The sequence below is a fragment of the Siniperca chuatsi genome, linkage group LG18, assembly GCF_020085105.1.
Source record: "Siniperca chuatsi isolate FFG_IHB_CAS linkage group LG18, ASM2008510v1, whole genome shotgun sequence".
NCBI classification, from domain to species: domain Eukaryota; kingdom Metazoa; phylum Chordata; class Actinopteri; order Centrarchiformes; family Sinipercidae; genus Siniperca; species Siniperca chuatsi.
Window position 1 is genome coordinate 1,771,163 of NC_058059.1, and position 15,782 is coordinate 1,786,944.

Consider the following 15,782-nt stretch of genomic DNA (forward strand, 5'->3'; position numbering starts at 1 on the left):
TCCGTTCCAGGAGTTGGTGGACATCCTGCGCTGTGGCCTCATTGCTCCACCACCAGTCGCCTCATCACCCACCACTTCCGCTTCTGCTCCAGTCACACCACCCGCTCCGACATGCGCCAGTCCCATGGCCAAACCAGCGCCCTTCTCTGGCTCGGCGGAGGACTGCAACGGCTTCATCTTGCAGTGTTCTCTGGTCCTGGAGATGCAATCTTCCCTGTACCCAACTGAGCGCTCCAAGGTAGCCTTTTTCATCTCTCAGCTCCAGGAGCAAGCACTGCAGTGGGCAGAGTCCATCTGGACTCAGGATGGACCTGTCACCCAATCCCTGACCAGCTTCGTAGCCCATTTCAGAGAGGTGTTCGGAAGTCCAGCAGGAGACTCCACCACTGGCGAGCGGCTGTACCAGCTTAAACAGGGTCAGCGCTCCGTCCAGGACTACGCCTTGGAGTTCCGAACCCTCGCTGCGGCTAGCGGTTGGAATGAACAATCCCTCATCACCACCTTCCGTCAGGGATTGGAGCTCAGGGTAAGATTGCATCTCGCTGCGTACGAGGATACCATCAGCCTCAAACGTTTCATCCAATTAGCCATCCGAGTGGCCACCCGTATGCAGACGTGTTTAACGGAACACCAGAACCAGCAACCCTACACACCCTCCATCCGTCAGCCAGAGAGGCGCCGCTCTCCAGAGCCAGACCAAGAACCCATGCAGCTAGACTCCAACAGGCTATCTCCAGTGGAGTGGCAGAGACGGCTGACCCAGGGGTTGTGCTTGTACTGTGGAACAGCTGGACACAACAGATCCATCTGCCCAGTAAGACCGCTCAGACCGATGGTGAGTGCCATCCTACCTGTTATTCCAAACAGTAAACCACTCGCAACTGAAATAATCTTGGTCACCTCCAACCTGTCCCTCCCAGTACAAGCCCTCATCGACTCCGGGTCAGCTGGCAATTTCATCTCCGCCTCCCTCTGCCACCAGCTCCGCCTTAAGACCACACTCACGCCTACCAGCTACCAGGTCCATGCCAAAACGGGGAGACCCATCAGCCGCGGCCACGTCCAGAGAGCCGCGGGCCCTGTTACCATCAGAGTTGGAGTGCTGCATGAGGAGCAACAACACCTGCTGGTTCTGGAGGGCTCGACTGCAGAGGTTATCTTAGGGCGTCCCTGGCTAGAGCAACACAACCCCATCATCTCCTGGTCCACAGGTGAGGTACTGCGATGGGGTAGTTCCTGCCTCCCAGGCTGTTTCCCTTGCTTGCCCTCTCCATCTCCTCCTTGCCTGAAGCAACTCCCAGTCTACACCACATCTATCGAAATCCCGCGAGAGAAACAGTCTGTGGATATTCCTCCCTGCTACACTGCCTACCAGGATGTGTTCTGCCCTAAGAGAGCCTCCCGGTTGCCGCCACACCGGCCATGGGACTGTGCTATAGATCTCATACCGGGTGAACCAGTGCCCCGTGGAAAGATATACCCATTGTCCATTCCCGAACAGAAAGCCATGGGGGAGTACATCGAGGAGGCCTTGGCCCAAGGTTACATCAGACCCTCCACATCTCCGGCAGCATCCAGCTTCTTCGTGGCCAAAAAGGACGGAGGCTTGCAGCCCTGTGTAGACTGCCGAGGATTCAACCGCATCACGACTAAGTTCCCGTATCCACTTCCCTTCGTCCCTGCAGCTCTGGAACAACTACGCGGTGCCACTGTCTACATGAAGCTGGACCTCTGCAGTGCATATAATCTCATTCGGATACGCGAGGGAGACGAATGGAAAACAGCCTTTGTGACACCCACCGGCCACTACGAGTATTTAGTGATGCCTTACGGCTTGGCCAACGCCCCCTCTGTATTTCAGGACTTCATCCATGAGGTGGAGGCGGGAGTTCCTTCACAAGTCCGTGATCGTCTACAACGATTCCTGGTATTCGCGAACTTCTACCACCGCTATATCCGAGATTACAGCACTATAGTACACCCGCTGACCAACTTGCTCCACAACAAGCCCAAGTCTCTGTCCTGGCCACCCATCGCACAAGAAGCTTTCACCCTCCTCAAAAAGACCTTCACCAGTGCACCGCTCCTAGCCCACCCGGATCCAGAAAGACCATTTACTGTAGAGGTAGACGCCTCTACTACCGGAATAGGAGCGGTGCTATCTCAACTGCAGGGAACCCCGGCCAAACTCCACCCATGTGCTTTCTTCCCCCGGAAGCTCAGCCCGGCGGAGAGAAATTATGACATCGGCGACTGCGAACTGCTGGCCATCAAGTTGGCCCTGAAGGAATGGAGGCATTGGCTGGAGGGCGCCCAAGACCCTTTTACAGTACTTACCGACCACAAAAACCTGGAATATCTCAAAAGGGCCAAACGGCTCAATCCTCACCAGGCTTGCTCGGCTTTATTCTTCACCCGGTTCCAGTTTAACATTTCATACCGTCCAGGCGCCAAGAACACCAAGGCAGATGCCCTATCCCGACTGCACGCTGCCGACACCACCATCGACGAACCTGAACCCATTCTTCCCCAACATCTCTTCGTAAATCACATCCAGTGGTCAGAGACATCATTCCCTCCTCCAATGCCTCCACCAGCGCTCCGCCAGGCTGCCCTTTGGATCATCAATATGTCCCAAGAACCCAACGCAATCTTCTAATCCACACCTCCCACACATCTCTGGGCACTGGTCACCCAGGGGCCAATGAAACTCTCTCGTTGCTACGGGAACGCTTCTAATGGCCTAACATGGTTAGGGATGTGAGAAGGTACGTACAAGGATGTCAAGATTGCGCCATTTCCAAAAGCCCACGTCATCTTCCAGCAGGCAAACTGTGCCCTCTACCCATGCACAACAGACCCTGGTCACACCTAGGAGTCGACTTCATCACTGATCTACCACCCTCCAACAATAATACATGCATCCTTGTGGTCGTGGATAGGTTCTCTAAGTCATGCCGACTTATTCAACTCTGAGGACTACCCACAGCCATGGAAACAGCGGAATGCCTGTTCAACAATATCTTCAGGTACTATGGGATCCCAGAAGACATCGTGTCCAACCGAGGCCCCCAGTTCATATCCCGGGTATGGAAAGCTTTCTTCTCGCTCCTAGATGTGACCGTCAGCCTCCGAGTATGCCCAGAACTCTCTGCGTCAACCAACCACTGGACTCACTCCCTTCCAGTGCGTGCTCGGCAACCAACCCCCTCTCTTCCCGTGGTCTGGAGAGCCCTTGGAGGTTCCCGCGGTAGATTGCTGGTTCCGAGAGAGCGAGAGGGTCTGGGACGCAGCGCACTACCAGCTGCAAAGAGCACTCTGCAGACGCAGGTTGATAGCCGACCGAAGGAGATCCACCACTCCTGAATATCGACCCGGTCAAAAGGTTAGTTCTAACCTGTGACATCAGGATGCGCCTGCCCTGCAGAAAGCTATGTCCCAGATTCAATGGTCCCTTCACCATACTCGAAAATGTTAACTCAGTCACATACAAGCTTCAGTTACCCGCACAGTATAAGATCCACCCTACCTTTCACGTTTCCCTTCTCAAACCATATCACCCTTCTGTTCCTATCTCCACAGAGCCTGGAGTTACGACAGAACCCCCCTTACCACTGATCCTAGAGGATGGAGCGGCCTACCAGGTCCACGAGATCACGCCGTGGTGGCAATCTGGAATACGTGGTGGACTGGGAGGGGTACGGTCCCAAAGAGAGACATTCTTAATCCCTCCCCGCAAGACAAATTTCACGCAGCCTATCCACACCGACCTGCCCCCCGAGGAAGAGGACGGCCACCACGACGTCGGGGTCCCCGGCCCTCAGGAGCGGGCAGTGAGGGGGGGGGAGTTCCACAACCCCACACACACATCGCACTCCCTCACCAGCATACTAATCAGAAACACCTGTCACTAATCACACTCCTGCATTTCATCTGCACTTCATCACTCCAGTATAAAACCACCTCCGTCACCTCAGTTTGAGATCTTGGGGCAGGGGTCTTCTGTCTGTTCCTGAGTCCAGGATGAAAACTAAAGGGGACAGAGCTTTTGCTATCAGGGCCCCGAGACTCTGGAACAACTTGCCCGAAGAAATTAGGTTGTCTGAGTCAGCGTCCTCTTTTAACTCTCTTCTCTAAACTCATTTTTATCGGAAAGCATATCCTGATCTTACCTGAACTGGCTGTTTATTTTAGTGGTTTTATGTATTTTATCATTCACTGTGGTATTTTATTTCTCTCTCTGTGATGCAGTTTGTACTTTGTTTTGATAAGTGCTCTATAAATAAAGTTTTACTCTTCTTCGTATTTGTGAAAACACAATGAAATCATCAGAAACCAAAGAAATATTTCTACTTCAGCAAGTAAACTTGATCAACTGAAACAAAATATTAGTTCAGAGGATCTTCTGTATACAGATGTGACCATTTAGCAAAAATGATAAACATTCATTTACTTTAACAGCTAACAGCCGACATTTTCTACTGTTTCGTTAAGAAACACACGTCTTTTGTAACTACAGACCAAATTTAGTACAAAAAACATGAAAATGTAAACAAAAGGACATTTACAACTTTATGGATGTAAGTTATGTATGAACATCAATTCAATTCAATGGTTAATTAAACATATCAGATCTACAATAGTAACAGAGAGTCAGTGAACTGACCTCAGAGTCTCCAGTCTGCAGTGTGGACTCTCCAGAAAATCACACAGCAGCCTCACTCCTGAATCCTGCAGCTTGTTGAGACTCAGTTCCAACTCTCTCAGATGGGAGGGGTTGGACTTCAGAGCTAAGGCCAGAGAAGCACAGCTGATCTCTGACAAACTGCAGTCACTCAATCTGAAAAATAAATAAATGATGCAGATAAGAATCCATTTATAATCCAATCAGATGTGTTCAGGTTTGAAATGTGTAGCTCAACATCACTCTGTCCTAATCAATGAGCTTTTCCCTAAAACGAGTCGAGTGACATTGTCATTGTGTTATTGTGGCCCATCATCATGTCAGCCTTCTGCAGACATCATCCAAATGTCAGCACAACATTCATACACCTATTCATGTCAACACAGATCAATAACATCCTGCTGATCTCAGTCATGTCTGGAATAATGATCAAATCAGACGTGTTACTTTCACTCTCTTCTGTTTCTTCTAATTTAAAACAAGAGTGTGTCATTTTATGAAAAATACTAAGACAGAGGTTTCCTATAGAATGACCAATATGAAATAAATTAGACTTTCTGAATTAAATAATATTGTAAGTAAATGCAAAAAAGCGCTTTAACACCTGTCCCTGCTCTTCTGATGCTCTCATTTCAAACCCCAGATTCAGACTCTCCTCATCACCACTGTCATCTCCATCAACACACAGCTGACTGACTGTGAGCTTCATCCTCTCTTTATAACGGGATCAAAGGTGCACTGAGCGAAGTGAGAGGCATGTTCTTCAGCTTAAATGTAACCTAGTAACTTCCCGCACAAATATAGTGCATTATTTATGCCCCTGTTTAATGAGTCAGAACACAGAGTGGCATTATTTTCTGACAGGAAACATCGTTACATGTTGAAGTGTCACCTGTTGGTGGTGACAGATCAGACACGATGCTTCAAACAGCTGCATTTGGAAATATGCTTCACGTTCTCTGTGCTCCTGTATGTGAGTTTTAGAGTGTGTTTGTGTGTGTGTGTGTGAGAGAGGTATAAAGATAAATGTTCCTGCAAAAAAATGTGTGAAGGTTATGTATAAAATACATTATTCCTTAAAATGTGTTGAACTTCTTTTATTTTATTTACTGACCTCAGAGTCTCCAGTCTGCAGTGTGGACTCTCCAGTCCAGCAGACAGCGGCTTCACTCCTGAATCCTGCAGCTTGTTTCCACTCAGGTGCAGATCTCTCAGATGGGAGGGATTGGACTTCAGAGCTGAGGCCATGACTTCACAGTGACTCTCTGAGAGTCGACAGCCAGAAAGTCTGTGATGACAGAGAATATAAACCTCAAAGTATAAGAAAATCTGACAATTTTTTATAAAAAAAGACAGTCATTGATTGCCATTGATCACAAGGTTTGAAACTTGAGCTCCTCCTGTCCACATGTCAAATTGTCCTTGAGCAACATAATGAACCACAAACTGCAGCTTCAGACAAAAGTGTCTGCCAAATGACTGTAATATAAACACATGTCATATTTGATTAACAGGGCGCTGTGATTTGTGTTTGTTAAACTTTATTTTAACGTGATGTTCAATGAGCTGTAAAGTCACTGTTGTAATTGCACTCGCATGTATTTACCTCAGTCATGTGCTTGTGTGTATTTTGTGCATGAAAGCTATAATGAAAAACCTTAAAGTTCAAGTGACGTTAGTTCCAGCAGATCACAGATATCACATGTCTGTGTGTCTGGATATAAAAAGAACAATAAACAGACACGTTATAGAAACATAACACTGTGGAAATAAAAAGGCTGTTGGGATTAAATGATGATTGTCAAAACATTTTCTGGACACACTCTCAAGTCCTCATGTTTTCCTGCTGGATTTGTATCAAACCTCCATCACCCAAAGAAAGAAAGTTAGAAGATGACAGAAGATACATCACTGACTTCAGAGCTAAAAACTCTACACGGATTTTTGTAGACATTTGCAGTTTAACACATGTATGATGTTTTTAATGAGCAGGTATAACTTTTATAGTGTGGAAGTTTTATATTGTGCATGTGTGTAAAGTGTGTATCTTTAATCCTGATGCTTCTTCTTTACATTACTTTACAGTGTTGATAATCACATCTGGACTTACACAGCCTTTCTGCAGTTCCTCACAGCTGGAATCAGTCTCAGTCGTCCATCCTCTGATGTGTTGTACTTCTTCAGGTCCAACTCATCCAGAACCTCCTCTGACATCTGCAGCACGTAGGCCAGAGCTGAGCAATGGATCTCAGAGAGTTCCTTCTCTGATCTGTTCTCTGACTTCAGGAACTCTTGGATCTCCTGATGGACTGAGTGGTCGTTCATCTCCGTCAGACAGTGGAAGATGTTGATGCTTCTGTCAGGAGAGATTTTTGTCGTCTTCTTCTTCAGGTTGTTGACGGCTCTCTGGATGATTTCAGGATTATTGTCTGTCTGACCCAGCAGGCCTCCTAAGAGTCTCTGGTTGGACTCCAGAGAGAGGCCATGAAGGAAGCGGACAAACAGGTCCAGGTGGCCATTTTTACTCCTCAAGGATTTCTCCAATGCTCCCAACAGGAAGACATCCAGGGTTGAATCAACGTGTTTTTCTCCCAGAAAAGCCTTCAGTGCCTTTGTCTTCCTGTCGGTGTAACAGTGGAACATGTAGACTGCAGCCAGAAACTCCTGAACGCTCAGATGAACAAAGCAGTAGACTGTTTTCTGGAAGATCACACTCTCTCTTTTGAAGATCTCTGTACAAACTCCGGAGTACACAGAGGCCTCTGAAACATCCAGACCACACTGCTCCAGGTCTTCTTTGTAGAACATGATGTTTCTTTTCTTCAGATGTTCAAATGCCAGCCTCCCCAGCTTCAGAAGAACCTTCCTGTCAGCCTCCATCAGCTCCTGTGGACTCGTCTCATGTCCCTCATCATACTTCTGATTCTTCCTCTTTGTCTGAACCAGCAGGAAGTGTGAGTACATGTCAGTCAGGGTCTTGGGCAGCTCTCCTCTCTGGTCTGTAGTCAACATGTGCTCCAGAACTGTAGCAGTGATCCAGCAGAAGACTGGGATTAGACACATGATGTGGAGGCTCCTGGATGTCTTGATGTGCGAGATGATTCTGCTGGACAGCTCTTCATCACTGACTCTCCTCCTGAAGTACTCCTCCTTCTGGGCGTCAGTGAAGCCTCGTACTTCTGTCACCCTGTCAACACATGAAGGAGGGATCTGATTGGCTGCTGCAGGTCGGGAAGTGATCCAGACGAGAGCCGAGGGAAGCAGATTCCCCTCTATGAGGTTTGTCAGCAGCACGTTGACTGATGACTTCTGTGTGACATCAGATAGGACCTTTGTGTTCTTGAAATCCAGTGAAAGTCTGCTTTCATCCAGGCCGTCAAAGATGAACAGAAGTTTACAGACAGCGAGCTCCTCTGCTGTGACCTTCTGTAATGTTGGATGGAAAACATGGAGCAGCTCGAGAAGACTGTACCGCTCATCTCTGATCAAGTTCAGCTCCCTGAACGAAAGCAGAATCAGCAGACTGACGTCTTGGTTTTCCAAGCCCTCTGCCCAGTCTAGAGTGAACTTCTGCACCAAGAAGGTTTTTCCAACGCCAGCGATGCCGTTCGTCAGAACGACTCTGATGTGTCCCTGTTGGCCGGGTAAGGCTTTAAAGATGTCGTGGCACTTGATTGGAGTGTCATGGAGGGTCTCCATCTTGGAAGCTGTCTCAAGCTGCCGCACCTCATGTTGGGTATTAACCTCTTCGCTCTGTCCCTCTGTGATGTAGAGCTCAGTGTAGATCCTGTTGAGGAGGGTTCCACTTCCTGTTTCATCACTTCCTTCAGTCACACGTTCACATCTCCTCCTCAGACTGATCTTATGTTCATCTAAAACCTCCTGCAGACCACCACTCACTAAAAAAGAGAAAACACTGTGAGACAAAACAAAGCTTTGACAATCTGCTGATTATTTTCATTACCAATAAAAAACGATCAATATAAGAACATTTAGAGAAGTAAAGGTGATAAAGTCCAGTTTTGGGGGAACATCAGAACAGCCTCTGACTGTGTGTTGGTGGACGTGTTTGATTGACAGCAGAGGCGACAGGCTGAGCCTCAGCAGCTCGTCTGCAGCTCTTCAGTGAACAGCTCACTGTGGCTGTTCCTCACTGTGATATTTACAACTGATCCACCCATCAAATAATACAGAATAGGTTCACGTCTTGTCGTGTAGACCTGTTTTTATTGAATAGCACCGTTAACAAAGCGCTGCGAATCTCTGTGACAAACGCACTCCATTTCCTGTAGCTGCTTCACAATAAAAAGCCTCCCGCTGGTTTTAAAATTATTTTGTGAAGCAGCAGCAGGAAATGTTGAGTTTACATCAGCAGCAAATGAACAAAGCTCTGATATGACTAAAGTAACAGTGAACAGTAAAGAAAGGCTGACATCTGAACGTCCAAACAGGAACACTGGAGTGAGAGGAAAGTCCAAACCACAGAGATTCAGTTAGAAGCTTCAAACGTACCGACAGATACAAGGGACAAGCTTCATTTATTTGTCATCCTACAACACAGTTGTAGTCCGAACTGCTACAGAAGAAATAAACCTATTTTTTATGGTGAGAGACTTATAAAAACAGAGCTTTCTCTCTGGTCACCAGCACAGACACGTGTTGATCCAATCAGTTTAGCTACAGACGAGGCTTTGGTTTGAGGGAGGATACCGGCGGTGGAAGAATTGCATCATGGTCTATAAGATCATCATATGTTTGTAGCATCTGCTTTGTGACGATTTTCCAGCTGATCCGAAGGGGGGTTAAAGAGTTTATTTAGCTTCAGAAGGAGGAGAGTTTTCTCAGCACATAAAGGAAACTCTTCATCCTTCAGCTCATCATAAACATTCAAAATCAATACATCTGGAGATGCATGGTTTTCACTGGACAGGAAGGGGATGAAAAACTCTAATCTGTAAAGTAACTAGTAACTAAGACAAAGTGGAGTAAAAAGTCCAATATCTGCCTCTGAGATGTGGTAGAGCAGAAGTAGAAAGCAGTCGAATTCATACTTAAGTGCAGTACTTGAGTAAATGTACTTCGTCACATTCCACCACTGGAGGAGACCATCTGCGGCTGGCCCTGTCCTCTGTGGACAGAGGGTTTTAGTGTTGTTCCCTCTCTAACACTGCGTGGTTCTGTACAGTTTTACAAACTGTTTCTATGTGCTATTTCGAGCTCAGAGCCCGTTCCTCACCCAGGAGGCTCTTGTCATCTCGGGCCCAGACTACTGCAACTCGCTCCTGGCTGGTCTGCCTGCACGTGCCCTCCGACCTCTGCAGCTCATCCAGAAAGCAGCAGCCCGGCTGCTCTTCAACCTCCCCAAGTTCTCCCACACTACACCGCTCCTCCGCACCCTGCACTGGCTGCCGGAGGCTGCTCCAATCAGATTCACTGGTACTTGCCTACTGCGCTTCCTACATCCAGGACATGGTCAGACCAGACCAGTCCACTATGCTCTGCTGCTGCCAATCGGCTTACTACCCCCTCACTACCAGGGGGGCCCAGCTACCGCTCAACAAAATCATCACTGTTTGCTGTCCTGGATCCACAATGGTGGACCGAGCTCCCCACTGACATCAGCACAGCAGAAACTCTACACATCTTCAGCCTGAAGAATCCAAAACTAAATGCAGCACTTGAAGCCATTCAGCTTACTTGATGAAGCTGATGTCCTGCATGAGTCTTGCAGGTTTTGGGTTGTATCCTCGTGGATGAATGCACTTATTGTAAGTCTCTAAACAATCGTAATGTAATGAAATGTAGCAGGTTACGTTTTTAAGTACAGATGTACAGTCTTACTTTGTACAGTGCTTGTCTGACTGGCTGTCTGCAGTCCAGGTCTTGTTCTGGATCTTTTTCTACACTGGGGACAGGAGGAGTCTCCTGATGAAGCAGACTGGTCCCAGTATGAGGTGATGCACCGTCTGCAGAACCAGTGTCCACAGTTGGTAGAGACTGGATCCTTCAGGACGTCCTGACACAAAGCACAGCAGGACGGCTGCTCCTCCACAGAAACGTGACTCCTCTTCCTCTCTCTGTGAAGACATTTCTTTAGAACTAAAATCATTTGTTGATTGTTGTAGAAAAATATCAAGATGGCCGACACTGTGTTGAAGCTCAGAGGGTCACAGAGAACAGTAAAGGTGTCGTTTCTTTTCTGTTTGAACTCAGTCTGTAATGAAAATGACTGATCCTGTTATCTCACTAATTAACTGCTTTTCCTCTCTGACTGTCATATTAAACATTTAGTGATCTGCCTGTAGTTTGTTATTAATACAAACTCAACACTTCCTGTAGCTACTTCACAATAAAAGCCTTCCATTAAACAGAGCTGATTATGTCCTTCACTGTTTTACAGTCACTTTGGGCAGCTTAGCTTGAGTTAGTTAGGTTTGCACTGAGGCTGGACGTGGTCTAAATAACTGTGGTAGACCAGCAGTGTAAGACACATGGCATGTAACAGTGGTGTCACAGGTTCAAGTCCAGACGGTTGCCTTGTTTGTGTGTCATTATGTTTTCTGTCACTCTCTACTGTCAACTATCAAATGAAGGCAGAAATGTAATATTCTAAAAAAAGAGAAGTGGTCCAAATCTACATTTGACCATTTTCTGCCCCTTTTTTATCAGCTGATAACTTTTAGCAAAGTGCTGTTTGTTCTTCACCTTCAGGAACAATATATGGCGGAGAGAATCTGAGCTCAAAGGTCCACTTACTAATGTTTCAAAGCAAAGTGTTAATCAAGCTGAGCAAAGCTTTTGTACAAATGCTTTTTCACCACATGTTGCACAATTATGATATGAACTGATTCAAGATGCTTCTGGTGGATCATAACAGCTGATCTGAGGAAGAGCAAACAACTAAATATTCTGAGGACAAATATGAGAAAAGAAATTACATTTGAAGCAGATTCTTTCTGCTTTTGAACAATTCTAAATCTTTACAGCCACTTCAACGTGATTTTCTTGAAGAGTAAATTCTGAAATGGAGGCTCTCAGGTGTTTTGCTGCAGAAATAAAATAATATCCATTTCAGTTTGAAACAGTATCTGCACTAATAGTTCTGCATCAGGAATCTAAATCTTTTAGCAGAACATTTTGTCTTCATCCTCAATGCTTCATCTTCCATCAGGTCAGTTTACAGTAAAAACAGTCTCTTACTTTGTGTCTGAGGGTCCAGGTTCATTACTGAAGTTTGGAGGTTTATCTTTGGACCAGTCACTCTTCAGAGACAGACAGCTGGATCCTGGAGACTCTGCTCTCTGTCTGTTGGACTGAACTCTGCAAACACCAAGATGTTTTTATTCATATCACATGAATCCTTGATAAATTCTCTGATGAAAGCCATTGAGGAAGCTCTAAATACACAAACTGCTGCTACTGTCGATAATCAGGAGCTTTAAAAGTTTGTATTAGTCCTCTCAGATTAGATTTCAGCTCTTCTGGTGACTGACAGCTGTCACAGATACTAAGAGGAAGATTTCACCAGTGATTTCTCTTTGTGTCACAAACATTAGACCAGTTACATGAAGAAAATGTGTATTAAATACAGTTTAAAAAGTCATTTTCCATCAACTATAAAGTAATATAGCACTGAAACAAATGCAGACATTGTAGGTGTGCTGTTAGAGACTAACTGCCCCTCCAGTCTCACAGCAACACTGCTTTCCAAACACCAATCAGAGTAAACCAGATTATAACAGCAAAATCTTCTTCACATTCTTCTATTTATGTACATTTTTTTTTGCTGTTGTTCCTCACACTTGCTTTGGCAACGTAAACGTCTGTTTCCCACGTCAATAAGGGGGGGGAGTATGGTGAGTGTAGACTTGATACAAAAACCTTCTTTGACCATGAAGCCGAATGTTACTCTACTGTTGGAAAATGACTAAACATTACCAGCAAACAGTGAATGAGTTAGAAGAAGTTCTCTTACTTTGTGTCTGAGGGTCCAGGTTCATCACTGAAGAATGGAGGAAGATTTTTGGACCGGTCACTCTTCAGAGACAGACAGCTGGATCCTGGAGACTCTGCTCTGTCCTCCTCTTCCTCCACACAAACACTCATCTTCTGGACTTCAGTCAGTCTGAGAGGTGAAACAGTAACACTGACTGAGCTCAGAACACAAGAATCAGGAAACAAGTCTGTTCAAGAGTCACAAACAAGACCAGAGAACAGGAAGTAACACACACACACACACACACACACACACACACACACACACACACACACACACACACACACACACACACAGCATAATGACTCCACCCAGAGCTCCACCTGGTCAGTCTTCTTATCTGCGCTTGTTTTCTTGGGTTACTGTAGGTTAAATATTTATTATTCAGCCAATCCCGACTTTGTGTCCACAGATGAATCAAACTGTTCATTCTAACATTTCTGTCCTCTACAGTCCACAGGGAGAAAACTTTGACAGTAAAATAATAAAAATGTTGGATTAACACTCACCCTGCCTCGGCCTTCAGTGTCCTTCTGCTCTGTCGACTCATAATGGAGTCTGAACCACAGACTGTAAAAAACAGGTCTGAACTGGTTGAACACTTTCAGGTTCCCTCCCTGTTCTCATGTACCTGGATCACCTGGTCAGTGTTGCTCCTCCCCTCTCCATTTACAGGAAATCAGTCGAGTTCATCTGTGTGTGTGTGTGTGTGTGTGTGTGTGTGTGTGTGTGTGTGTGTGTGTGTGTGTGTCACACAGATCAGCTGTTTAGCATGATGTGTTCATGAGCGTCTCTCGCAGCTTCAACAGATTGAATTCAAATGAGTTTTGGTCAAACTGTTAGAACTTAAATGATGTAAATAAATCGGTTTTATTTAAGTTACAAGTAAAGTGCTTTAAACCAAATGAAGTGAATGTGTTCTATAACAGACTTATAGGGAACACAAACACAGTTCATCTCAGCACAACACCATCACCGCCAACAACACCACCAGAACATTTGGACCAGTTACACCAAAGATTTTACACTCTTAATGCATATAGGTCTTGTTCGTAAATTTCATTTCCCAAGGTGAAGCTGTAAATGTACCGAAGCCCGCAGGAGCTCCACACAGGAATTCAGTTCAGGGGGAGAAATAATCAATATTTGATTCAGTTATTTACGTTTATTCTGACTCAGTCCCACACACACCGTCCAGCTGAGGATTCGCTGCTTGTCTTTGTTTTATATCATTGCAAACTGAATAATAATAATAATAATAATAATAATAATAATAAAAGGCAGACGGAGAGGAAGATCCAAGAGATCAGCAGGTTCCTACGTACCTTCTGCCATGGCCACCAGAACTCTTGGAACCAGTTCCTGGGTTGGGCGCCCAGAACTCCCTCCGTCAACCTACCACTGGACTCACTCCCTTCCAGTGCGTACTCGGCTACCAACCCCCTCTCTTCCTGTGGTCATGAGAACCATCGGCGGTACCTGCAGTAGACTACTGGTTCAGAGAGAGCGAGAGGGTCTGGGACGCAGCTCACCATCAGCTGCAACGAGCTCTTCGCAGACGCAGAATGACGGCCGACCTGAGACGATCCACTGCCCCAGTCTATCAACCTGGTCAGAAGGTCTGGCTGTCGACCCTGGACATCAGAATGCGTGTGCCCTGCAAGAAGCTCAGTCCCAGATTCATTGGTCCCTTCACCATCACTAAGCAGATCAACCCGGCTCCAGCTCAGCTCCAATTACCACCTCAGTACAGAATTCACCCAACTTTCCATGTGTCCCTCCTCAAACCTCACCGCCCTTCTGTTTCTGTTTCCACAGAGCCTGGCGCAGTAGCTGAACCCCCCCCCCCCTCTCATCCTGAAGGACGGAGCGGCGTACCAGGTCAACGAGATCCTGGACTCCCGGCGCCGTGGTGGTCTACTGGAATACCTGGTGGACTGGGAGGGCTACAGTCCCGAGGAGCGCCATGGGTACCTCGGCATGACATCCTTGACCCCTCTCTGCTCGAGGGGGGACTGTCACAGACCCGCCAGGCTCCACCATCAGCCAGTCACAGCGCACTCCCTCACCAGAATACTAATCACACACACCTGCTCCCCATCAGCACCTCATCACTACTAGGATAAAAGCAAACCACTCGCCTCAGCCAGATGTCCGGTTTTCATTGAAACGTAAGGACTCTACATGTGGACTTTGCAAGACTTCCCCATCTCTACTCCAGCATGTTCTTAAAATGTCCTTAAAGTATCAAAATTAAAAGTACTCAGTATGCAGAATGGCCCTTTCAGAGTGTTAAGTTATGGAGCCTTCAAGGTCCTGGGTATGAGCCCGTTCTGTAAAGGAGAGGAGTTTAAGACAGTGCATGAATTCATTGTTTTTGCATCCTTATTTCCGTTTACAAATACTGTTCTAAATATGCACATTTGGGGCAGATTGTAGCCTAAAGGAGTCGATAGTTTTCTGACTTCGAAATAGAGCTAAAACGATAAGTCAATAAATCAATCGAAAGAAACAATAATCCACAAATGTTTTGATTGTTTATTATTGTTCATTTTTCAAGCACAAAATGCCAAAAATAGCTTCTCAAGTGTGCTCATCTGATGCTTTTCTTTGTCTCATGTGACAGTAAACTGAAGATCTGTGGATTTCGGACAATACGAAGACATTATCTCAGGCTCCAGGAAATTGTGATTGTGGGCATTTGTCAGTATTTTCTTACATTTTATAGATCGAATTATTAATCAAGAAAATAATCGTGAGATTTATTTATGAGTTTATTTACTTTTGGTTTAACTGCTGGAGTCAAGAGAGTTGGAATGACTGCATTAATTCACTTAATCAGCCCAGGCATGTGGACCATTTGTTGTCCACATAAATAGAAAATGTATTTCAATTAAAGATTGTTGCAGTTCATCATCTCTTTCTATATTGACAGCCATGAATGCACCTGCTTTGTGCTTGAGGAGCATCTTCATTTCACAAAAGTACATTTATTTTCATACAGGAGTCAGTTCATGATGGTTTGCAGATGATAAAATAAAATTCAATTTCAATCCATGTGAGTGGGAACATAAATCCTCCAGAATCTCCCAAAGGAAACAC

At 45.9% G+C, this 15,782-nt stretch overlaps 1 protein-coding gene across 2 annotated transcripts in view; it reads right to left on the minus strand.

Moving 5' to 3' along the window:
* Positions 1–6,367: 6,367 nt before the first annotated feature.
* Positions 6,368–15,782, minus strand: part of LOC122865671 (NLR family CARD domain-containing protein 3-like) — a 35,133-nt gene continuing 25,718 nt past the window's right edge. The window contains exons 3-7 of one of the 2 annotated variants that reach the window (XM_044174438.1): positions 12,660–12,809; positions 11,885–12,004; positions 10,526–10,761; positions 6,795–8,583; positions 6,368–6,398 (exon numbers count right to left, since the gene is read on the minus strand). In XM_044174438.1, the coding sequence (XP_044030373.1) occupies positions 6,383–6,398; positions 6,795–8,583; positions 10,526–10,761; positions 11,885–12,004; positions 12,660–12,809 (2,311 nt within the window). In that variant the 3' untranslated portion in view covers positions 6,368–6,382. Of the gene's footprint in view, positions 6,399–6,790; positions 8,584–10,525; positions 10,762–11,884; positions 12,005–12,659; positions 12,810–15,782 lie in introns of those variants that run through there. The other variant, XM_044174439.1, reaches the window with a different exon arrangement.